This window comes from Plodia interpunctella, chromosome 21 (assembly GCF_027563975.2).
Source record: "Plodia interpunctella isolate USDA-ARS_2022_Savannah chromosome 21, ilPloInte3.2, whole genome shotgun sequence".
Classification (NCBI taxonomy): Eukaryota; Metazoa; Arthropoda; class Insecta; order Lepidoptera; family Pyralidae; genus Plodia; species Plodia interpunctella.
This window is the reverse complement of record NC_071314.1, coordinates 6,120,070-6,146,479: the sequence shown is the minus strand read 5'-3', so window position 1 is coordinate 6,146,479 and position 26,410 is coordinate 6,120,070. Positions and strand designations below refer to the sequence as shown.

Below are 26,410 nucleotides of genomic sequence, written 5' to 3'. Positions count from 1 at the left end.
TCTTTTCAAATTTACCTTGTTGCAAAATGTAACATTTTGTTAGATAAACTTTATAACACCAATAATATATAATGGAAATATACCTAATACTTTTCTAAATGCCTTTTCTTACATCCTATAAGCTGGGAAAAAACAAAGAAAAGGAGAACAATTCACATAATTTTATTTAAATATTAAACTTACTTAAAGAATCATAAATAAATCACCCGAAACACTAACAAATTGGTAATCAACATGAGAGAATCCATTATACCTACCTTACAAATATTGCAAATTCAGTTAACAACATTTGCCCTAAGATTGATCGTGTTGCATAAAGGTATCGCTGTTCGTTATATACGTGTCGCAAATATTCTTCTCATTGAAGGCTTCGAGCAGATGTTTATCCAAATGCCTATTAATGATACTAGAACAACGCAAGTCGGCAGCAGCATTCGACAACGGTGCCTTAAGATCATAAACAATCACTGGTTTCTTAGAATACATTTCTAAATTACTATCTGGCTGTTCAAAGGCACGAATTAGAATCAATTGTGATTGCAGACAGAATGGTTTTATCTCGTAATTTCTCACTTGGTGAATTCGCGAGTATGCCGCTTTGATTAAGGCTTTAGCGTATTGAGCTGAATGCGGTACTTGGCCAACCAAAGTTCTCACAGAAGCTTGGACCTTTTCATCCCAAGAACTACATTTATTTAGATCTATAAGATGTTTCACGTCACCACCCATAATGGTAAACATGTGTTGTACTACTGCGTCTTGTAAGTCATCTTCTGTTTTGTATTTTTTTAATTTTTTCTCAAGTGTCGCTTTGAAGTCTTTTGGGGTTGCACCGATACAATATACCGTGCCTGTCATACCTGTAGAAATATGAATAAGTAACAAATTATTAAGGAAACAAAACTTATTTAACTAAGTAATTTGTTTCACAATCTTTATACAATAAGAATGTTAAATGCGTCAAAGTCATTTTTTTGTTTCATATCGCTTATTGGTTTTCTTTTTCGTTGATCCATGTCTATTTATTACTTACATTTAGAACGATATCTTACCATTTTGTTCCAAAATAGCTGCAATTTCCAACGCTACCAAGACACCACTTTCGTAGCCCATCAAGTAAAAATAAGATTTAAGCCCAATTTTGTTCATCAGCGTCTGCAAACGAATATATATATATACATTTACAATTTGTATTGCAAAATAAAAGTTAAAGTGAACTATTATTTTCTTATCATATTACAATAACAATTCGCTAAAAAGAAAGAGTTTCATTTGTGCAACAGCTTTGAAAGTAAAAATAGTTTGTTGTGGAGCGGTGCAATAAGTAAAATATTCGTTACCGTATGTAAATCTTTCAAATAAATGATTTTATTCTATTCTATACCTCAGCGTATCTCCTAGCGACTTCAGGAATGGTCTCCTCCAAGTGGTCCAGCCCTGGCTGCAGAACTAGGGCTGGCAGTTTCAACCACTGGCACAGCGTTATGAAACGCTTATTATGGCCCTCAAGTCCCGGCACTATGCATAAGTACGTGTCGTTTAGGTTGAATTCGTCGCCTCTCTGAAAATACAACAATAAATTTATATTTTGAAGTGATTGACAGACTAAGTTTTTGCTAGCAGACCTACAGAGTAGACTACGAGCACAGAAGACTAATAGAGAGAGATCTTTATTAGTCTTTGTGCTCGTGTGCGCAGTTTTTCTTCTCCACTTACCATGGTCTTTCGGTGCCCTTAATCAGACCAATGGCATGCATCCTTAACGACATCAAGCCTGCACTTTTTGGAAGTGGCATAACCAGACATTTGATGTACAGTCTGCCACAGAGAAATCTGACCCCCAAAGAGATGGTGTTCAAATCGCGGAGGCTCAGATTTCTCTGTGGCAGACTGTACGTGATAAGTAGTATACACAAAATACACAGCTACAGTCATATTAATATTGTTAATATTTACGTGAAAAATATAATGGTAAGCTATTCAATAGTATATATGAAGTATATATGAAAAATATAAGGCATGGCAGGGACCAGGACTATTTAAATGAGTTTCTTTGGGTATTTCTTCCCAGCATCACCCGTTCCGAAAAGTCAATAGTTTATAGGTTTTTGAGAAATACTAATACAATTTAAAATTTGACCTGAAAAGGAGCCTGTGAACGTCTAATTTCTGAATAATGCTTGGATTTTGACTATGAATCTTGTATTCGGAGCACGTGCCATGAATTAGGTCCATGCAGATTACTGAGTTTACAGCAAATTCCCCAGGATGTGTCGTGGGATCAAATAAAACAAACCATAGCAGAAGTGTTGCTCATCGTGGTCAGGAACACCATCTCGGTGGTTGCCAGGAGTTCGTCCGAGTCCACATTGAAGAAGAAGTTCTCCATGCCTTCCACTTCTTCATACTCTGATTCTGTTACTTCTGACTCATATTGTTTGAGACTGTTGGAAGATAAGTTTTTGAACAGTATGGTTTCTTTATGATTACAATCATACTATGTTAGTATCTTCAGGTCAATTCTTATGAGCAAAATTGACTGTAAAGCGAGATAATATGTACTGCCGTAAAGCAGCTTTGAATTTGATGATAATGATCGTTAATGACAAATTTTGTTTTCTGCATTCTATTGCATGGATATCAAATTTTCGACAAGATCTCCCTCATGACAACATAAGAACAGAAATAACTTATATATTGAGATACCACCAAATATTACTTTTCCACGTAATACCTAAGTAATTATTATTTTTAATTTCAATGCAATTCGTAGGCCACAAATAAAGCGAATACTAACCGATCGATCGAGAGTGATTTGATCTTTTCTTCATGGATGTAAAAACTATAAGTATCCCTTATATATTTATGTATTGCTTTCACTTTCATGTCTTTAAGCCCTAGTGCTTCTAGAGTTGTATTACCATCAACATCAGGCGGAATTTGTATCTCTAAAAAAATTTTGAAGCCATTAATATAAATAAGTATTATTCATTCTATTTGGTCGGGTGCTGTACTTAACTTTTCGAGTTTCTGCGGAACATGTCTAAATCATCAATATTAAATTACCTAGATACAAACATTTAACTACCGATAAAACACGTTGAGTATTTGCCATATGGACATACATTCCATGTACGATATAATTTTGATCATTTTGTCAAACAACCAGTAAACCAGGAAACCGGATAACATTTTGCTTTAAATTCACTTTAACCTCACAATTACTTTGAAATTAATTATATTAAAATCATTGAATTAACTTCTTTCACACAACAAATCTTTTGGTGATGTTTATAACAATTGCAAATTGCAATTCTCGTATTGTTCGGAGGCTGTTGAAGCAAAAATTGAAGTTAGACAGTATTCTGTCTTTTACCTTCTGTATTTATAAGTATTTCGTTTTCTGATCGTTAACTCGTAAAGTCCATGGAATAAATCCGCCTTTGCAATCACTTTCTCTTTATTTGGTTCCTATGTATTAAAATTATATATTTATTTCATTATATAAACAAATATTTCATACCAGCTATAGACGCGATCCGATCGAGCATTGATGATTCACCCACTTCCTGAGTATCTATTAGAAGTACTGTCCCTTTTGAACGCATAGCTCTTTCAATTCCATCCATGTGAGAGTTGCTTATGCTGTTCGTCTGGTTATAATGACAAAATTTATTATGATAATCGTATGGGCACTTTTTAAAAATAATTTGTAGTCTGTTAAAAAGCAGCAATTACAAAAGTTAAACCTAAGTAGTAAGTAAGCGGGCTAGAAATTGGAGATTTTTCTCATAGGCGATAGACTAGCAAAGTATCGCCTACTTTAGATATTATAAAACGATGTCCCCCGCAGTCCAGTGCCGCAGTAGTCTATCTGTATCTGTAACATGATGTTAGTACCTATGGAGATATACTATACCTTGCTGAACGTAGGTAAGATTAGCTTGATGGCTGGCAATTTGTCATGTGCTCGGGATGAGCAATTTTTTTGCCCCAAAGCGTTGTCATCGCTAAGTATTGCAAAATACCTACAAAGAAAATTAAATCTAATGCTTGTGGAATACTGAAAAATCAACGGTAATCTGCGTAAGTACATAACTAGTGTAATTAATAAATGAGTATTGTCTGACTTGGTTGAATCATATAATGAGGAAATAAAGCAAACCAAAGGTAGATCTTGGTACAAAGGTCGTCTGTACGTCGGTCCAGCCGCCAAACAGCAGATCCACATTGACACACGAGTGTTCTACGCCTGACTCGAGTCAGCGCTCTGTCGGTGCCAAATCAAATATTTACAAATTGCTCAAGCTCAAGCGTCGCGAGCAGTTCACAATTCTGCTTGAACATCACATCACATCGCAAGTAACTGACAGAATGCAAAATAAAGATAAAGGTCAAGGCCAGGAGAAGTAAAAATGTTTTGCCAAGTGTGAGTGATGTGACGTTCAAATTTTACGGAATCGCACAGCAGTGCTTGCATTGATGTGTTGCGGTTTGAAGGGTGAGATAGGCAGTGTAATTACGGATCCCCCATTCGAAATCGAATGACGAGCATATGAAAAATCAGCAAACGTCATTCGATTACGAATAGGTTAGCGAATAGGGGATCAATTGACACATCGGTACATACTTGAGTCCTGGACAAGATTTTCTCGAAATAACGTCCAAATAGTCCACAGTCTTCTGGCTGATCTTTCCGTTTGCAGAGATCATGTAAATTCCCTCCACTGGGCCGGCTTTGATGCAATCGTTCAACAATCCAAGCACACCCTTGGTACTCGTCATATCTACTCCACGGTTTACGTCAAGATTTATCCACTTTCTAAAAAATTAAAACCAACTTTTATTATAGGCCATTATTTTCTGGAACCAATTCGTATTTTGGTGTACCTATTTAAGAACCACTGGATAGTTTTAGAACATTGAAATTATCGTCTTCTAGTGAGCACTAGAAGACGATAATTTCAATGTTCTAAACTATCTATAATCGTACACAAGAACCTAAATATTTCAAACTCATAGCTCATAAGTTTCCGAAGTTATGCGAAAGCAAAGTTTCACGACTTCGACAATGATTCACTCACTGATTATCAAATTAGAACTAGTACCTACTTCCCATAGACAAAAACAGTTAAATTTGGATCAGGGGTATCAATTTAGAAAGTAAGTACAACATCCAATTTGCTAAAATTGTCAATTTCAACTCACATTAGACCGCTTTTGGCCCCACGGTCTACCAGTCTCTTGATCCATTGGACACCACAACTATAATCATCCGTTACCACGAGGTGGCAGTGCTCAGGTGAGCACGCAATCCTAAAATGTAGACAAGAAATTAGTACAATATCAGTTTTTTTTTAAGATTACAAATCCATGTCAAGATATCAATAAATTATATTTCATTGATACAGTCAGAATATTTCATTTATATCCCTTTTCTACCTAGGTTGCGCTTGCACATCAATGTCACGCATGTTAAGTAGCACCCTGCCGTAGTTATTTCCTGTAACGATCAGCTTCAGCGCACGCGCAGCTTCTTGCGGACCGAACACCACGCGTGTCAGAGGGATCACAAACCCTCTGGATATACCGTCAGCTAATATAGTTTGGACGATCTGAAAGAATATTCGTTATAATATTCGATTTCGCTTATTAGATTTAGAATTATTATATTCGATTTCCGCTCGAGCCTTGATTTTTTATCTCATACCTATTAAAAATTTCGTGGTTTTAAAATAAAAGATCGTATTGCTTGCTATCTAGCAGTTAGATTTTTGGCATTTGAATGTTGTTAATTTGTGTCTAGGCTTATTTTAACGTTTATCTTTTATACTAAAAAAGACTGTGTGAAAATGTGTTAAAGACTTACTTCAGCCACTTTTTTTTTTGCAAATAGTGTGGAAGCATCCATGATAATATACGATCTATTTAATGTTAAGTTGTCCATTCCAAAGGCGTAGTCTTCAGCGTTTGATATTTGTGAGAAGTCGAAGGCGTAGCCATAAATACCACTCGTTTTTAGGGTTGCCTAGAAAGGTAAATCATTAGAATTAAACAGAATTGATTTGAAGAAAAGTTTTATTTAAATCTGCTGCTTTATTCTCCTTGACCTTTTCACTACATTGCATCTTAGATATTATGATAAAGCTAATTGCCAAACTTGTTTACATAATAGACTAGCCTGTTCCTATACCGTTTTACCTTACCACAGTTATATTAGGTATACTTACATTTTTCAAAGCACCTTCGAGTGAATTGATTGCTATATCGCAGTTTTTACCATTAGTGCGCGTCCGAACCATGTCCGCAAATGTGTGGTCTCTCGAGTTTCCAATATCTTCAGCTGATGACAAGAAATCGATGTTTATAAAATTTGTTCTGAGACTGCGTCATTGATTACCTACCCAAAAGTATATTGATTACCCAAACAGTATCCGTAAAGCGTAGAATAGACCATATTAATGGTTAGCTGGGTTTTGCATTTTCCTCCATCGGAACTAAGAAGAGTCGTGCTGATCGAGGGAAAATGAAGTTGAAAGAAATTTCACGACGCTAATAAGCTAAAGTTTATTCGTAAATTGTCATTCTGGAACGGACCCGCCCTCTGGCTAACGCAATACTTTAAGTTTTTTCGGGTGGAGTTGCATCACGTTTTAAGCCGATATCTTCGACCAATTGAGCTGAAGTTTTGTAGACACGATTAGTTTTGATGACAATAAATTAATTATGCTAGAAACCTGATGGTCACGGTCATGAATTGTACACGTGGCTACCGGAGTGCCTCGACATATCTTAAATGAGTTTTAGTAATAAAAACTCACCATTCAACTTGGGGAACAGTTTCAAGAGGAACTCCTTCTTCTTGAGACTGCCGACGGTGGTCAGCACGTGCATGTCGTGTGCCAGGGCCACGTTGATGGCGGCCTGGCCCAGCCCCCCCGCGCCGCAGTGAACGAACAACCTCCTTATATTGCATGTTGCCCCTTTGACGTACTAGAGCAGAAAACATTTTGCGACATAAACCGAAAATAGTTTCATGTTTATTTACTTTTAAATATTAGATTGATAGCTACCTAACACATTATGGCGACGACATCTACCACGCCACATGCACAACGGATCAACAAGGAACAACGGCGCAGATGTAAAAAGCCACACAAGTGATCCAGGTCACTACGGACAGATGGCACGACGGTCGACTCACTATGGACAGCTAACAAGCCTAGACCGCGCAGACAGTGCGTTTTCGATTGAAAGCATAAATACAACCTCCGACATGACACCGTCGGAGCCGTGCGGTGCGTGCGTGCGGAAGATCTTCCCTTTGTGGCGGTCGAGCATAATCACCTAGCTCCTACTACAACATGATGTAAGCCAATGTTGTGCAATGTCTCTTCCATTAGACGCAAACATAACTCATACACTAATCGCAATCGGAACTATATCTACATATTCGTTTTCATTTTTTTTTATTTCTTCTTCTTTTCTAACACTGGTGTAAAATTTATTTTACGACCCAGCATTTTAGATTACGAACGGAAAGTAATCGCATGCACATTAGTGAACTGTCATACAGGTTTTCTTATGATGTTTTCCTTCACTGAAAGCATGTGGCATTAGAGGTACCTATACATGTACACATGAGACATGAGGCACGAGTAGGATTAAATTTTTTTTAATGACGATTTTATGTTGCACGGGCCCTTTTTAAAACCGCCCACACTGTAGGGCGAAAGTTAGCATTTATTTCACTTTTCACTCAATCAATTTGCACAATGCGGTGTGATTGTCGTTGCGTCTCAATGCGAACCGAATCGATGATGAGATGTAAAGCGCACTACGCACACGTGTGTCTATCGCCTAAATTATGACTTACCAAAATGTAGATTATCAACGCATAAGCCAGGGGTACTGTGGCCGCGTCCTCAAGGGTCCAGTGTTCAGGCACCGGCCACAGGAGTTCAGGTATCGCTAGCACGCGCGAACTGGCTGCTCCAGAGGGAACCAGTCCCATCACTCGTTCTCCACTGAGGAAATATTAATGCATCTCTTTCTAAAATGCTCAGGCGGTTTTCGCCAACGATTTTAGCGATAGTTAAAAAACATCGGAGAGCGGGACTTAGTATAAATCTATATTTAATGTAGCTGACGTTTCAACGACCTTGCACTCTGGCTGTGAACATGGCGAATGCAGTCTTTGAAACATCACTTGGGATTTTTTTATAAAACTACCTGTCGGTGACTCCGCTAAACTCCATCGCATAAGATCTTATGTCAACATCGTCTTTGGAGACTCCTAAGGCTTGTTTCGCGTCACGGTGGTTGAGACTGCAGTAGTGAACCTAATTGATATAATTCCAAAAGTTAAGACAAAATACATTAAATATAAGGTGGAGTCCAGCTGTTTAACCGTGGAAACGGAATAGTCATTTATAATATTAGTATGGATTGACTGAATGCGGTGAGGAAATTGGAAATCCTGACATTTTACCAAACTTACATTAAATGGGATAAAGTCCGGTAAAAGAGGTACACACACCATGTATTAGTGTTGAATCATACCGTGACGGGAATACCAGGTCCATTCAACGAAGGTTGTTCCACCCACGTCAAGTTCATGTCTCCTAGACGCGGGCTTTGCAGTTTCACCACTCCGGTTGAAGCGGAGCTCACATTGCAAGGAAGAGAATATTCCCCACCCCATACACCCTACAAGGGAAGAAATAATGTATCAGTGACACGTGTTACAAAGTCATTAACAGGAATCATCTTCCTGTATGCCAGATTCGTGTATCTTGGGAGACCTTTTAAGGGCACAAATAACACGCTAACTGTGGCAAAATTTTATTCCGAAAAGAGTTAACATAATGTTGCGATTACACTGATGGACTCGACGAAGAAGAAGGACAATGTGAAACTTTGTAAAGAAAAAAAAAATCCTTTGAAAGAACTCACATTATTCAGAATATTGAAAGCTAAATCTAAATCCGGCAACTGCATCAGATCTTGATTTTCAGCGGCCTGGTTCAGGGCTATCAAATAAATTTGATTACGATCTTCATCCTTCCGCCATGCCGCCACAAGATCTTTGAGCCCAGGAATTTGCGGATATGAGGTAAGAATGACTAAGGTGTGACCTGTGTGAAGGTTAGCTCTCGAAGATGATAGTAAAGGAAGATCTGAAGAATTTCGAACTGTTATAGTTGTTACTCCAGATTGAGGAACCAAAGGACGCCATCTTATTAGTTGAGATCTCATATCTTTGTGGTTTGAACTAGCGACCACTTTGTAAAGATTCGATGGTCGCATTTTGGAGATACTATAATTATCTTCAATGTTTATGATAAATGTGTTTTGTGGAAGAGTATCGTGGAGTAATCTAATGATCTGGAAAAGAAAACGTTATTTCAAAAATCTAATACATATTTACGTTGAAATCACATCATCGTCTTACATATTCTTATAGACTTCAGTCACTTACAGTTTCATCCATGGCCAAATTTTTAACTATTAACACGTCAATGGTACTGCATGATTTGATAGTTTCTGTATTGACATTTATAAATCTTAATTTAGAATGAGTACCCCCTCTTAATATTTGTTCGATTTTATTGGACAATGCAAGATCAGAAACATTAACTATATTAACAACATTCAAACATGTTTTGTTAATATTTTCCAGAATAATTTGATGATAAACTTGTAATGTTTCAGTTACCTGAAATAATTTCAATATTGTGTATTAAAGTTTATGATTATGTGATCATACAAAATAAAATGTCTGGATATCAAAACTCACTTCACTTTCTCCTCGGTGTCGGGGGACAAATTTAAAAGATTTTAATGAAATATTTTGTGTTATTAAGGGTACATCTCTGAACATAACACTTTCTATCATTATTCCGCCACAACTGAAAAATAAGTTTAGATCAAAATAGATAGATTAAGCCTTTATTATGAAATTTACAGAAGAAATATAAGTCTTAAATAGGGATTTAAACATAAATATGAGCTGTTGAGAAGTTTTATTCATAGACTACTTACTAGGTACTTCAATATTTGTTTTCTTTATTTATTCTAAATGCTACAATATTGTATTTTAAACAGGAATACATTGTAACAAAAACGTTAAACAAACGCAAAATAATGCATTGCAAAATTAAATAAATGTATATAAAAAGGTAGGTAAGCAAATAGAGCTGAGCGGATGATAGACAAATGGTATTACGATCTACTTAGATGAGTTTATTTATATAAAAAGGTAACTCAGTTGACCGTACCACAGCATGTCATAGTGTCGAACAAAATCAGCTTCTAAAAGACACAGCTTGTCGATATAAATAAAGTTTTTGGGATGATCCTTGATATCGATACTCATGCTTCTAATGACTTCTACTTCGGAGACACCATCATATTCGCGATTTAAAACTTGAAGCTGGAGCAAGCCGTCAATGAATGTTGTCCAATTGTTGTTCCAAAATATTCGAGCTTTGCTGCCATTCTCACTCATTTCGGATATACTTTGGAATTCACCGCTGAAATAGAAGTATCGAGTACAAGATTTTAAAAGAGGCTTGAGCAAAACTGCATTTAATCGGTCTATATGGATAAGATTTAACATTAGACCGATCCCCAAGATGAGAGAGGCTTACGTATGCACTGTTCTTTTGGTTGTGGATGATAAAATAATAATCAATACTTATATAATTATCTTTAGCATTTACATTACAGTTCTTTACTCAAATTTTCAGCTATTGTATAAAAAAGACATTATTTCTCGATTGAATAATCATATAGCAAATACATAATTGCAGAAATGTCTCTTTTTTATAATACTTAGCTGATTCAGATTAGCAACACCACATTAACTAAGTATTATGCGAACTGTTAATAATTTCAAAATATACTAACAAAATTACTTAAATGAACTCGTTTAAGTCTTGAAAACCGAGTAAGATTGAATCTAACACTATGATGTGCTGTTATTAAAATAATCTTATTCTACTCGTAAGCCATAGAGTTTGTATAAGAATCTGACAACAAGGGCAATTTCAGTATTTTCTTCCGATGAAAGAGAACATTGCGAGGAATTCTGCACACTGGTAGACTGTTAAGCTATAATGCGTCTACTGGCACAAAAAGTTGGTATTCGTAAAAGCCATGTCAGGTCATTGTCGTAAAAAAAAATCTGATACAGTGTGAGCAAATTGCTCACTCGATAAAGATAAAACTATTATAAAATATGATAGAACCTGTAAGTATAGTTTCTCTTTTGAAGTCGCTGGTAAACTTCTTTAGACTGCAAATATATCCCTTTGTACTCCGGTATTTGCCTCACCACATTCTTCTTGACTGGCACTATTTTGCCTACTATGTACCCTGTTGCAACTACACAATCTCCGTCTAGGACCTACAAAGAAATAGTTAATCTTTGATTATGTAATACAGGTTTACATAATCAAATATTTTTTGACATTTGATCCTGCCCATAATAAGAACTTTGCACATCAATTCGTGGATGTCGTATGGGATTTAAAGCCTTGACAGTTAATATCTAACAACAAGAGTGGCAATAAAATCAGGGCCGAATTTTCCAAATTTAAAAATAAATATTTACGCGGTTCGGCTTTAGGCATTTCTGCCTAGGATACAACTAAAACATGCAAGGATAAAGACATTAATATGCGACGAAAGTAGGTACCTGAATCGTAAGCAGTGTCTATAAATATAAAACAGAAGACAATCATTATTTCAATTTCTTTTCCATGCCCATGATGTGATGTTGCCACAACTTACTTCAAACATCCCTGTTCCTCTATGCAAATTGATTTGGATCTTAAACGCTCTTCGATCGTGGAGAATCGGCTGTGCATATAGATGCACATCACTGAACTGTACTGAGAATTGCTTCTTCTTCTGCTCCGTCGTCATCGCCAGGGTGTCCCATACTGCGACTAGGGCCGCAGCATATGGATATAAGATCTTTCCTGTAAATATAATTACAATCATTACAGTCTAACAATTAGGATCGTCGGCATTCCTAGTTGTCAGACCATTGGCACGCATATCATCATTGACGACATCAAGCCAGCATTTTTTTAGTTTCCCTTGGACATCCTAAGGAGCAAACCCACAATTACAAGTACATAACAAACTGATCTCAGTCTGACAAACTGATCTGCATTAGTACAATCAAGATAGTTTTTACAACAATACTATTCTGTCTCCTAAATTGAACTGTGAGTTGCATTTGAATCATTCCGTAAAAGTTGTGTAGGCCTGCTGGTTTGAGATGTGTGTAAAGTTTTACTTCCGTGATAATCTGGTTTCTTACCTCTAATAACATTGCCTCGTAGAAAACTGTAATCATCATCATGAATGGAGATGGGAAACGTGCAAGACGCCACTTTGTTCCTATGAGGTGACATGTATAAAGAAATAGACCTGGAACAAAAAGTACAATTTGTTTTTGACATTTAAAAAAAAGATCTGAAACGAGTTCATCACTTGGAGAATAGCCAATTAAAGTTTGATTATTTAAATACCTTTGTGTATTTTTTTCTTCCTAGGCAAGTAGCCAATTAAGTATTTATCTATTGAGTTTAAAGAATTTTCTTCTCATAAAGACACATAGCCACTTACATAAGAATTAATTTAAAGATACTATATAATTTTAAAACGCACTTAAAAAGTTCTTTATAAATAATCTGTTCAGATTATTCCGTAAATAACAGCACAGTAATTTTGACTAAGCCTAAAAAATAAAAAAGACAAAAAAAAAAACCTATTGATAGTTTTTGTGTGCCAATTATAAAAATTAATCATAAAAAAAACACTAACCATTTCTCACTATGCATCCAATGCACTAAGTTGGATAAAAATGGCGTACCCGTGGAGACGGGGAACTCAACTTTTGGGTACAGAATGCTCACATTTGGTACATAGCCAATGACATATAACCTGCAAAGGAAATCATATATTCAATTCATCATTCTTGCTTCGTTTTTCTTGTTGAATGTTTGTTTGATAACAAATTCAGATCAAATTTTATACAAATCATCGAATGGATCTGAAAAGTCCTTGCAACATGGCCCATTTGGATACGCAGTCTATTGAGCGTCTTTCAATTATCCCAAGGCAAGTCACCACCAGGTCAAAGTATAATGAATAGAGGGCGAAGTGTGGGTTTGCATTTCACTTCTTATTATCGAGTCGATTCACAGTGAGACGCAGCTAACTTATCACAGTGCGCCATTGTGACGCGACGACAACAAGACCGCAGTGTAATTGGTCGCAGCTGTTCACGCGAGTTGACAAAAACAGCGCGAGACGAACTCAATGCTAATAGCTTTTTCTTTTTGTCAACTATTAGGAAATGATGAAGAGATCTTGGAATAAAGGAGGAAATATACTAAAAGATATTATTCAGTAGATTACGTACTTTCCAATAGCGTTCAGGACATTGAGTACATTATCTGGACTGTCGCGTCTGGTCATAGATATCTGCGTGCAGGTGTCGGGCATGGACCTCTTCAGGATGGCCTGCAGCAGCCCATGGGGGGCGATCTCCACCATGACTCCATTCTTCGGGAGCAGTTGGGAGGTCTCCTCGAATAATACAGGACTCTGAAGACAAAAAATAAAATATTATTGCAATCGTCGGTGAAAATCGGAAGCCGATAAGAAAATATAGGACTATCTTGTCGTCGCATTTTTTTTAGGTTAGTAAGTATTGACAAATTTTACATTTTATAGTTAATATATAAAACGTAATGAAACTTCTAAGTATAATATTATAATATCCAAGACGCTAGTCTGTGATCTAATGGTTTTCAAGGACCTCTAAGACTAGACTCACCAACAGATTATTGGTATGATATTCAGCCGATGACATCTTGGCTAAAGGCTGATCCCACTTGTCTACGGGAACTGAAGACGACAACCAACGTTCACTGCGAGCCTTCGGGGACTTGATCACATCGGACAAATATTGCCTGAGTGCTGGACCTAGAATAAATGGATGCAACATATTATATTTTTCTTTTATCTATGGACGCGACTCAGCAAAAGTTTAAACTGTCCATAATTTTATGGACACACTATTATAATATTATACCATTGCATGCATGCGTTGCCATTATGCATTTAGGTAATCTGAAAATTTAGCATCTGAAGGCTTACACGTAGCACGTCAATAACGACCGCATGATGTCTCTTTTTCCAAATCGTGCACGCATCGTGTAAAAAAAAGAGAACGTGTGGACGTCATGACGTGTTCCGTATTTTATATTTCATGGTAGCCCTTCAGTGGTAGCAATAACAAACGCGATAAGAAAGGAAGGTCAAAAGATTAATATATATAATATAGTACTCAGAAATTATATTTCGACAACACCTACAGTGTTATAACTTATCATGTGGTTCATTAAATATCACTTACCTGCTTCCGCAATATACCGCGAATGATACGCGATGTTTGAACATGGGACTTCCTTGGCGAAAATTTGTTCGTCTGTCAATTTTGCAACGAACTCCTTCATCACGTCCTGAGGCCCTGATATGGTGCAGGAGTCAGGACCGTTGTGACAGGCCACCTCGATCTCCGGGGGGCACATGTCTTTGATCTGAAATTTACAGTATCAAATCTTAGCTATTTTAGAGGTAGTAGTACATTTAGCTAGACAAATAAGTTCGTTGTTGGTGGAATTGAGTCTATTGACTCAATCGATGGCTGGGTGTAGCTAATGTTACATATAGTCTATTACTCTATCAGCCAGCAGGGAAAAAATGGCATTACCTTCTGATAGCCGATGCCAACAGCTGCCATAGAACCTTTAATGAACGGCGTCTGCAAGGAGACCAGTCCGCGGCTGTAAGCAGACAGAATCATCTCCTCTGCGGTGAAGCATCCATCTGCGTACGCGCAGCCTAGTTCACCCACACTGTGACCTGAAACACATTTTTCTCTATTATATTAGTCCCGCGTAAAAATAAGCCTTTAATGATTCGGCACTGATTTTATAACCCATCGCCGCGCCGCCTGTCTGACGTTTGTATTTCATTCGTCATTTGTATTTCTGTAGACTTAAAACTTCATTTCTTGCGTTACTTTTTCACGCAAAATTTAATGGACGTGTTTGTGAAATTTAACCCGTCCATGAAATTTTACGAATATATATGTTTTACCTGGAATAACATAAAGTACGTTTTATCACGAAATTCCCACTGGAGCGAAGCCCCGGGGCGCAGTTAGCCATACATCCATATGTATATCTTTCGTCAGTCTCCTCTCATCTATCCTCTCAACATGGCCAAACCACCTCAAAATTTTACGACATATTGATTTTATTGTGTTTATTAATGTTACCTATAATGAAGTCAGGCTCAAGTCCAATAGCCTTCAAGACATCAGTGAGGCCAATCTGCACAGCAGCGATACCGACGAAAGAATGGAGGATATTGTTGAAGGTGGTCTTCTCAGGAGACGTTATTATGTCGACGATATCGAGGCCCTTGAGCCGCAACACTCGGTCACAGCTGAAAATTGATTAACTTACAAGTTTAATCACACAGGATCAAATTTAAATGGTCACTGAGCATCTGTAAAATTTTAGTTTGAATTTTAATAAATAGTCGACGACCTATAAAAGCCTCTTATTTTTTAATGATATTTAATTATGTTTAGTGGCCGACTGAAAGTTCTGTTTCGGTTTTGATCTTTCGGTTTCGGCTGAAAAATTGCAATAGCAATAAATAAATATATTCAATATTCACCGTTCAATGGCTGCGGAGAAGATCGGTATCCTCATAAGTTGCGCGCCCATGCCGGCCCACTGCGACCCCATGCCGCTGTACACGAACACCAGGGGGCGCTTGGCGTCATCGTAATAGTCTACCTTCTCTGACAGGCATACTGTTTCATCTTTTTCATTGTCTAACAAAAACAAATGATTGTATTAGTCAACGGCCTTTATGTTCTCCCTTTCATCTGAGTGTATTCCTGATATTTTCCATGGTTATGGAGCATAGACAAAAGAACACTTTAAAAAAATATATGTACGTACAAGTCTATATTATGTATATCTTTTGAATTTCGAGCAACGTAACAGAAGGTGACTGCATGTGGCGGAGATGAGATTGTCGAGATGGTAGCGTTGAGTGACTTGGATGAGTAGTTGTATTTTAGTGTGGAGTTAGCACCTATAAAAATCGGGAATCTTTAATTTCATGTCATGAGAAGGGAAGATGATAACGTAATGAGAATTGGAATTTAACAGAAAAATATGTAGAGGAAGGTCAAAGAAAAGGATGTAGTGCATTTGGCAGGATATGACTCAGCGCAAACTTACCTCAGGTTTAAGACAGGGAAAAGAGGAGGTGAGTAAAAGAGTCGACAGATGTTGATTTATTCCGTTGTTAAAGACGCCATTGTAAGCATCAGACCGATGATCGATCGTCTTATTCGGGAGCCTTAACGTGTAATACTGGTAAACCTATTTAACTGTCAATATCTACATGCAACTTTGCAGTGTCATAGTATCAATCTATGAATGCTTACCGAAAATCATGTAACCCCTGCCCAAATGTCCGGAGATAGCTTTGGTGTGTATGTTGTGGAGGAGCGCCAACTGCTCAGGGTCGACGGGTTTACTCTTCAGCTGCGCCACCATCTCGCTCACAGCCGAGTCAGTTCTCCCTGACATTGTCACAAGGCGCGGTATCCTCGACTTGTAACGTTTCAGATCCTGGAGAGAAGAAGAAGTTGTTTATCATGGTCTCCGATGAAACTGAATCAACTGTTCGCACTTTTGATATTTGAAATCTGGATAGCAAACTGGCATATAAAATTCCTCTTTCCATCTATGGCCAAATTCATCGACTTTTATTTAGTAAGTAATATTGTTTCTTTTTCATTTTGTGATAAGTTTATTCGGTATACTGGAAGAATATGTATTTATGTATAATATTTGTATGTATGTGTATTTTATTTTTGAATTTAAGTTTTCGTTTTCTTGTCTTTTCTTTTTTCTTTTTTAGTTATATTTTATGCACACGCCAGTCTGCCTCTATGTACCACATCTCCTCTCACGGGTCTACTGGAAGAGATTTCATTTGAAATAAGTAGCTCTCTTGTACTCATTTTTATAATGTAATTTATATTTTAAGTTTTTTGTGTACATAAATTGATAAATAAATAAATAAATGTCCATAGATATAAGCCGCACCTTTGTACTTTCTTATTTGAAAATTTGTACATTGTTATATTGTTTACAAAGATATTTTATAAGGTTTGGCAGGCCGGTAATTGGGTAAGTATGTAGGAGAGGGCAACAGCCGAGGATTATTCCGGCTGAGATGGAGATGAAACTAACCTTAGGCTTATAGTTCCCGTGCAGCACAACGTGGGAGTTGACGCCCATAGTGGACAGTCCGTTTATAGCAACGTAGGACCTCCTGAATTTATGATGGTCGCTGAGCACCTTCAGACGACCATCTCGCATCGCTTCTACATCTTGGCGAGGAGTCTCGAAATTTAAGTTCCCTGCCAGCTCGCCTTTATGGTATCCTAGTAGCACCTGTAAATACGAATTATACAAAAATGTTGTAAGCACTTTATTACATAGTATTATCAATTATCAATATATATAAAACTCTTCCGTTACTGTGTGACTGACTGACAGACAACGTACAGCCGAAACTACTAGGCATAGGAAGCTGAAAATTGGCATGTAGGTCCCCTGGGGGGTGTAGTGGAGCACTAAAAAGGGATTTCCTGAAATTCCCAGGGGAAACGGATTTTTACTCACATACGAAGTTGTGGGCAAAAGCTAGTATAAAATAAAGTCGCTTCCCGCTGTCTATCTATCAATATGCTTAGATCTTTAAGACTACGCATCGATCTACATAGCATTGGTGAAGGTCGTTGGCATAAACTACACAAACAATCTAACTTGTGGAAAGGGGTTAAATGACGTGAAAAACTTAATTACAGGTGGAAGAAACTAATACAATTTGTAAAATTAGATACCTACAGTACACGTTACGTTAACGTTAGTACGTTTGTACAAGAACTAATTCAGATATAAGTTGATAAATGTTGCAAACCAACTTTTGTAATAGCCGTAACTCCACTCCCAGCTTCTGTGTAGCCCACATTTGACATCACACTGCCAATCAACAGAGGATCTTCCTTGTCTCGTTTGAACACTGCAGCTAAAGCTTCCAATTCACTTTTGTCGGCATCTGGATCAGCTGCAATTATTACAACCTTTTGAAAATCTCTCTCATTCTCTCACCCGAATATTTATCTTGTTTATTCTTCAGCAAAAAAGTGTCCAGTATTCCCAGTAGATGGATCAAAGTGGAATGAGCCATCATGTCACACAAATTACGCACGCAAACGTGGAATATTGAATTCTGACATAAATTTTCTAACATCTTCAATTTGATTTATAAAATTTGAACCTTAAAAATAAAATTTAAATACAATGTAGATTAGTATCCACAACTTCTTCTGCATAAAACACTGCAAACAGTGCATCATCGAGTGTGTTAATGCTAACACTAAGGTTTATATAAACGTGTGGGTCCTACGTACATAACTCTAACAGTTTCTTATAAATACGACGTCTTACCTGATCCGAATCCTTCTACGTATTCCACAACAGAAGGCGGGATGTGGCACTCGTCATAAACCTTCTTAATAAAATTAGCCATCTTGACAGAGTCCCGATCGAAGCCAAATTTTGGACCGATCGTTCCCTCCTTTGTACCAAGAAACGAATTTTTTATATGGACCACTTCTGCATAAATTCTGTAATATAAATTTGTTATTATTTAATTAAATTAATAACAATTCACAACTAGACATGTAGATATTCATAAATAAATAGATACATTAAACTAAAAATACCTTAACGCATCTTGAGCTTTTTGAAGAAACAGGACCCCTATTGCATCGGATCTAGCAAATCCTTCAGCGTTTTGGTCATAAGATTTTGTTCTGCCATCATTGGATAATTTTGTGATCCTGAAAAGTAACATAAATATCACATGTTTTTTCTTTAATCTAAGATAAGTTACGTAGTGTTTGTTACATATCAGCAGATCCTGCAAAATGCTCTTTCTCCTTAACTAGTGTGTTATTATAATAATTGCTAACATTATAAGAATTAAGTTGTATTCATTGTGACATGGCTTTTACGACTTCCGCTTTCTAATAGTTAATAGTCGCATTCATATTCAAAATTGCATTTTTGTGGTTCAAGTTTTTATCTGACTTCATTCGCCTCTTTACACTACATGAGACCCTATCAGGAAACTTCTGTAATTCTTCTCCGCCTACGCCTCTAAATCTCAACGTTACATTGTGACCCTACCAGGGACACTAACTTTCTATAATGAATGGAAGATTGGGGGTGAAGGCACAAGCTGCAGCCTCCAGCTATAGCAGCTTCGCACTCTCCTCTAATGATAGATTTGTACGCCTCTTCTACAGCAGCCGTCGAGCTGCAACATGATTGGTCGATGGCATGAGATGGTCCCTTCCCATTTAGCCAATAAGAGATACGGTTCGCGAACATGGTTTTACTGCATCTGCATGGAAACAAAAAAACAATTGTACTTTTTAAAAGCGCACATTGATGTGATCTATCAATAGTCTATAGTGTATGTCCATTAGAACGTGAACTAAAATTGAATAAAGGGTGAGCTAAAGAATAAGTACATAATATATTTCGCCTTTTTTGCCGCCTCATTCTTCAACTATTTATCTTACTTCATAACATTTATTGATTATTTTCTTCTCCATAATAACTACTAGCGCAAATTTTTCATGAAGTTTGTCGCGACAGGCGATGCATATACGAATTGTTATTGTGCCTTTCTTTTTCGTAGCTAACAAAAGCGATATCAATAAATCGGCGTAGCATGAAGTCTTGGCTTTTGGCACACGTATAAAAGTTGAGGTGGATTAACGCCCTGATATATTTTTTAAACATACAGATATCGTCTCGTAATCGATTATTAGGTACTTTATATACTAACCCTGGGATTCCAAACCCTGTCCTAATTGATGCGACGTAGAAGCAAGCCTTTTCCGTCTCCGAGAAACAAGTTCCAATGTATACTCCAATCTTCTTGCCGGATAGATGTTCAGGACTCAAGCCTATAAGCAGATTGGTCATTTGAGAAAAAATGAACGGAACCTCGCATACTTTTTTTTATTATTTTTATTTTTAAATAAATAAGTACCTATATAAGGACAAATCACACAGATTGAGCAAGCCACAAAGTAAGTTCAAGACTTGTGTTATGGGATACTAACTCAAGGGTACTATATTTTATAACAAATACATATATAGATAAACATCCCGGGCCAATCAGAAAAACATCATTTTCCATCATGACCCGACCGGGGATCGAACCCGAGACCTCTTGTTTCTGAGGCAAGCACTTTAGCACTATCCCACCGAGGTTGTTGATACTTGGGAATTTACATTTAGGTACTGATGGTCGACTGGTAGAGAATGCCGTCATATTATGGCGTTAAATCCACCATTTGTACATTTTTTTTTTGTGCAATTAAGTTTTAAATAAATTTGAAAATGTTTATTCATTCGCGTCACATGAGTAGGTCGGCTACTGTCTGAGTTCGGCGATAGAATTATGTATCGTATAGGTATACGAGTACATCGCACCCTGGAAGCTTACCATCATCTCTTAATGCAATCCAATTCAGGACCTAAACTCTGATCTGCATCGCAAATCAAGTTGATTTTTAGTATGGATGCGATTCATTTTAGCTTGCTAAATTGAACTGCGCTGCATTTGAATCGTTCCGTAAAATTTGATGGTACCTATGACAGCTGGGCATGATGAGAGAAAAATGTAGCATTGTACAGGGTTACTGGTATCAAACGCAAAACCTCCTGAAGACTAAAACAAGCAACTTTTATTCTACGACGTTTCGTGATTCGTAGTTTTTTTATCATATAAAAAAAATCAATCTAATTTGTGATTCTACACATCATAACTCTATGTAATAGCAAAACGGTCGAGACCATAGGTCGAGACAGTACACAGTAGCGGAATCGTACATAGAGTTAAACGTTTTATAGAAACGACATTAAAGCTAAAAAAGGATTTTTGTATTTATTACGTTTAGACAAAAGTCGTACAACAAAAGATGTTAGTTTCTGTGTACCTTATGCGCCTTTTCGGAAGGTTATGCGTTAGAAACCCTGTATTTATATTACCTGCATCGTAAATAGCTTTGTAAGACTCCTCCAAGATCTTGCGACTCATGGGGTCCATGTTTAGGCCGAGCTTCCTGTGGACCTTGAAGAACTGGGAGTCGAACAGGTGGAGGTCAGGAACTGCTCCGATATGCTGGCTAGCCTCAGGATGCTGATACGACCAGCGTTTGTGGTCGTCGGACACTGGGTTCACCTAGATTTGATTTAGGATTATTCACAGATTTGAATTATAGTTGTTTTTGTAATCCTTAGGTACATATAATATAAAAAAAATTCCTCTGCCGCGTCTCTCTGTCTGTTAGCGAAATTCAAAAACTACTTTTCACGGATTTTCATGCCGTTTTCACCAATAGATAATGCGGATCCTGAGGAAGGTTTAAGTGTATAATTTATTATGTCTTTACCCGAGCGAAGCCGGGCTGGGACGCTAGTTAAGTAAGTATATTATGTTAAATAAAATTCAAATTAAAAAAAAAAAAACAAAAAATTCATTTTCTTTAAAATGTAATGTACACGTACGTTTAAATACAAATTATTTAAAAAAGGAGTGAGCGCATGAAATATGCACCGGACGGAAAAGTATTATACCTACTCATTGACATAAGATGAATATAATTAAATAAGTTTAATAAATAGGTTTATTTTTATTATAATAACGTCATGCGCTGCCTGAACTTGGCAGAAGAGGTAAATCCATGGAATTAGTAAGTACTACGTACCGAGTACCTAAGTACTAATTCCAAGGGCAAACTCTTGCTGATGCTTATTCGCAGTTATGCGAAGTTATACTTACTATTTAATTGTGGGTAATATAACATAATATTGAATTTTATCTTTCATTCTGTTATAGTTATCGTATACCTAACTCATATTATTCGATGAACTAACTGACCTTGATGCTATCTCACTACTTAGAATACATAGTAGACAAGAGATGAAAAATTAGTTGTAGTTCCTGGGTTTTACGGCTGAGTTTCCTCAACCGAAAAACGTTAACACAACATAAAATACGGGGAATCCTCTTCTTAATCCTTTGGTAATGATATTATTATTTTGTAGCTACTACCATGCTTTATTCAATCGGTCAAAATTTATAGTTAGTAAGTAGTAAAAATATGAATTGGTCCAAATATTTTTATCATTTTTGCCGCCTCTATAAAAAGAGCGGGGCGCCTCTGGCCGCCCCCCTACGCTTCCCCACTATGAGAAATATGTATTCAAATCATAATTACCTTGTTGTACAGGATATCGGCAAACTCCTCAACATTGTGGGCGTTGGGGTAGAGCCCGGACATGCCTGAGATGACCACGCGGTCCCTGACCGGTCTCTCATGCTGCACTGGTTCTTGGGGGACTGGCGTCATGACTCCGTAGTGTTCTGCTGGTTATAATAAAGCGATTATTAAGCGACACCGCGATAGGCGCGGTGCGGAGCGGAGATGCAGAGAATCTTATGTTTGTATGGTTCTTTATTTCTGTTTCCATATCCATAACTATCCTAATATACTAATGTTTAGTATATTTAAGTTTAGTATATTTGTTTCTTTCTTTGTAAGAATAATCTTAAAAATTACTGGGCGCATTTTGATGAAATTTTGCAGAGGTAGACAAAACCTAACACAAACCTAAAAACTTTATTACTTTTTTAATCCCATTATTATTATAAATGCGAATGAAAATTTTCACGCAAAATCTCGGTCAGGTTGTTATGAAATTTGGTAGAATATAACCTGGGTAGAAATCTGGAATAACACATTGGCGTTTTTATCACGAAATTCCCACGGGAGCGAAGCTCCGGGGCGCAGCTAATGTCATATATATGTCGCAGCCATCTGGTTAAATAAGCCATTTAATTGAAAGGCTAGCTCGTTCATTAAACACCAGCATTCAATTGAACGCCTAGGCCGATCATTAATTGAACTAGCATTATCAATCAACATTCAAGTAATTGGCTTATCCTCAACTAGCCCTTAGAAGACGGCTGACGTAAAATCAGGCAGGTGATTTAAATGTAGGACGTGGTCATTACGTGGAATGAAACACACACAACAACTTTCTTGGCTCTATTAATGGAGTGGTTTGCTATTGCCTTCTCCATTTCACACACAAGTTAATAATGAACCAGTGTGCAGGTTTCCTCACGGTGTTTTCCTTCACCGGAAGCAGGTGATGGTCTATGAGAACTACTATTTATATGAGTCATATTGGTATAACAATTAGAACCTGGTTCCTTTCGATCCACAGGCGGGCGTCTTAACCATTTTACACCTCTTGTTTTTGGAGATAAAGTCTAAAAAAACAATTACGTACTTATTTGTACCTACCTGCTTGCTTACAGTACGCGTTCGCCTACCCAGGAAACCGCAACAGAAATAACAGGATAGCTATTTTTTACAAGGTTATCCTATAATTTATTATTCATAGATGGCGCATTTTTTATACAAATGAATTACTTAATTAATTAACAAATGTCAATCATTAGGTACAGTGAGGAGAACTGACTAAAATAAAACACGATAAAAAGCTATTTCTTTAAAGAGCTGAACACTGAGATTATCAGATCAGATCTGTTATTCAAGCCCTCTTAAAGCAGACATCCTAACTAATATTATAAATGCGAAAGTGAGTTGGTTTGTTACCTCTTCACGCTCTTTCTACTCAACCAATCTTCTTGAAATTTTGCACACATGTACTTTAAAGTATGGAGAGGGACGTAGGGTACCTTTCATCCCGGAAAAATCAATGTCCCGTGGGAAATTCACGCCGGCGAAGCCGCGGGCAAAAGCTAGTGATTAATAAATATCAAGGACGGCACTATACCTATAACAACGTCAACGGACACAAGGTAAAAAAATATAGTATCGGTGAGTTAGTATCACATAAAACAAGTTATTATAATATCATGCAATTTTAGGTACTCCTTCAATCTGTAGGATTTGCCTTAAAAAAATATTATTTATTTATTACCTATTTATTTATTGGCCTTATGTGCCTTCGTATATGTAACTAACTACATTTGCCTATAAGTATATCTACTAATCAATTGTTTTACGTAAGTAGGTACCTACCTATGTCTATTTCCCGATTCTACCCTAATGCATTTATATTTATTATGAATTACAAACTAATACAGTTTTTATGTAAATATTCATGAAATCGTTGCATAGGTACATACCTAACGTACTAGGCAGGTAGGTACACCTAAGGTACGGCTTTTTTGCCCATCTTAGCTGATGTCATAGTTATCACTATTGCATCATATAGATAGCAATGAATGTTGCAACTTGAGTCATCACATTGTGTTGAAATACTTTAATATATCTATTGCGGTTTGTTCTGATTATTATAATTAATATATAGACACTAAACACTATACTATAAGTAATATAAAAATAGTTCAGAACGACACTTCTAAAAGATCTTTTAATTTTTGTCGTAGGTACTTTTGCTACGACTTCACATCATGGGGGAATCCCGCGATAACCAATATGTAGTATAGGTACTTAAGATATTGCCAACTTTATCTTTTATCTTTATCTTTAAGATTAACAGAAAATATGGTAGATGAAACAGTTCCAATACCTACCTATTATACCTACTTACACTACAAAATACGGTCATCCTTAACCTTACTTGTTATAAAAAGAAGTCCTCCTGTCGCGTCTGTTTGTATGAACGCAAAAACTAAAAAACTAAGTAGGTAAGGACTACCAGTTTTTTACGGTTTTCACCAATATAATTGGTTATTCCCATAGATAAGATAAATGTATTTATTCCCCATGGTTATATCCGAGCGACGTCTATAATAGTTTCATTAACACTCATAATATATTATGTTAATGCATATAAGGTACGGTATCTGTAGCCGTGGACAGAGAAAACAAAGAAGAAAACTTATCCATGGAATTAGTAGGTACACCGTCGAATTACTTAGTAAATCCATCAACTTATAAATAGATATGTAATCTGTGACAATAGGGACTTTTCTACAGATAACAGGTTTAAAAACAGTATGTTTTTAAATCTGTGGACTTTTCTCGTGTGATTTCTAATGGTGTTTCCAACATTACCTATTTTTCTCATTAACTTTAACACCCTGAAGGCTTTTATTTATATTTTACAAAAACATCCTCCAATAGGGCATATTACGCAAAGCTCAGCGCAGATGGCGCTACTGATACAACTAAAGTACCTACACAAACATTGCCAATGGAGGTAAAAAGCGCCAATTTTCAATATTGTCACAGATTTACAACCAAAAATACCTTCTACGTAATCGTGCTGTGAGTTTAAAGGAAAAAGGAAGGATTTAGTGAATTATTGAATAGGCTTTCAGAACAAATGTTAAATACAAGACGAATTTGCTAAATGATTCAAGTCCATTGTAAATATCACATTGCACTATTTGTGAGATTGGGATATGTATGCCTATTATTTTCGACCACCACTTCTTCAACATAAATTAACCACTTCCTCCCAAAAACTATTCAAATAAAAAATATAAACTTTTAACTTCATATACGACGACACATATTTGATTTTTAGCTTCACGTTTAGCAGCTCTTTGTCACCTTTGAGTACACTTTTAAGACTTTCGTTTTAGACCATGAGAAAACTGAAAGGCGATTAACTGGTCCTGAAAATAATAACACTATTTTAAATTATGTTCTGCATTATTTGGTCGACTGTGGTCATAAATTGATATATAAACTTGATTTTGACTGAAGATCTTACCTGTATGAAGTCCATATTTTAATAAGTCTTCACGTGTGAAGTGTTCCAGCTTTTTTTCGACCGTTTACTGGCTCGAAAATTTTACAGCGTGAGGCGTATCCCATAGTTTTCGAAGTTTTTTATCTTATGGAAAACGATTTTTCCCAATATTCCTTATATTAATATAATAATTTATAATGTTAGTCGTGTATAAAAAAAAAACAAAGAAAGATGGGGAGATGTTGGACTTGTTGTCGTGTATACAAGTAATGGGACTTGAAGGAAGGGTCATGTTTTTGTGCATTATGTATCATTTAATTTATAATGCCCGGCGAGTTAGAGTGAGATTCGCTATTTATCACGCTGTTTGAAGAATGTGACGCTAACTAAACATGTTGGCAACCAATTTGTTTGTTGTGTCAAGCATGTCACAGTGTCAT

General features: G+C 36.7%; 1 protein-coding gene across 2 annotated transcripts; it reads right to left on the bottom strand.

Annotated features, from left to right (window-relative positions):
• Positions 1–146: 146 nt before the first annotated feature.
• On the bottom strand, positions 147–23,660 carry LOC128679442 (fatty acid synthase-like). Of its 2 annotated transcripts, none has more exons than XM_053761707.2 (40): positions 23,582–23,660; positions 22,490–22,638; positions 21,258–21,450; positions 20,047–20,167; positions 19,393–19,596; positions 18,914–19,030; positions 18,636–18,814; positions 18,110–18,252; positions 17,373–17,576; positions 16,559–16,745; positions 15,775–15,934; positions 15,368–15,537; positions 14,798–14,949; positions 14,441–14,624; positions 13,859–14,007; positions 13,442–13,626; positions 12,841–12,960; positions 12,335–12,444; positions 11,797–11,987; positions 11,253–11,410; positions 10,281–10,535; positions 9,800–9,911; positions 9,482–9,718; positions 8,956–9,387; positions 8,563–8,709; positions 8,233–8,342; positions 7,877–8,027; positions 6,822–6,993; positions 6,231–6,343; positions 5,870–6,028; positions 5,443–5,615; positions 5,209–5,316; positions 4,631–4,822; positions 3,920–4,028; positions 3,524–3,653; positions 2,798–2,948; positions 2,297–2,444; positions 1,385–1,561; positions 1,053–1,155; positions 147–860 (listed from the first exon to the last, which is right to left on the bottom strand). In XM_053761707.2, the coding sequence occupies exons 2-40, from the start codon at positions 22,619–22,621 to the stop codon at positions 295–297; spliced, it is 6,804 nt and encodes a 2,267-aa protein (XP_053617682.1). In that variant the 5' UTR covers positions 22,622–22,638; positions 23,582–23,660; the 3' UTR covers positions 147–294. The 2 variants fall into 2 exon arrangements, with proteins under 2 accessions (XP_053617682.1, XP_053617683.1); XM_053761708.1 differs by having other exon boundaries at positions 22,490–22,635; positions 23,582–23,650.
• Positions 23,661–26,410: the final 2,750 nt, after the last annotated feature.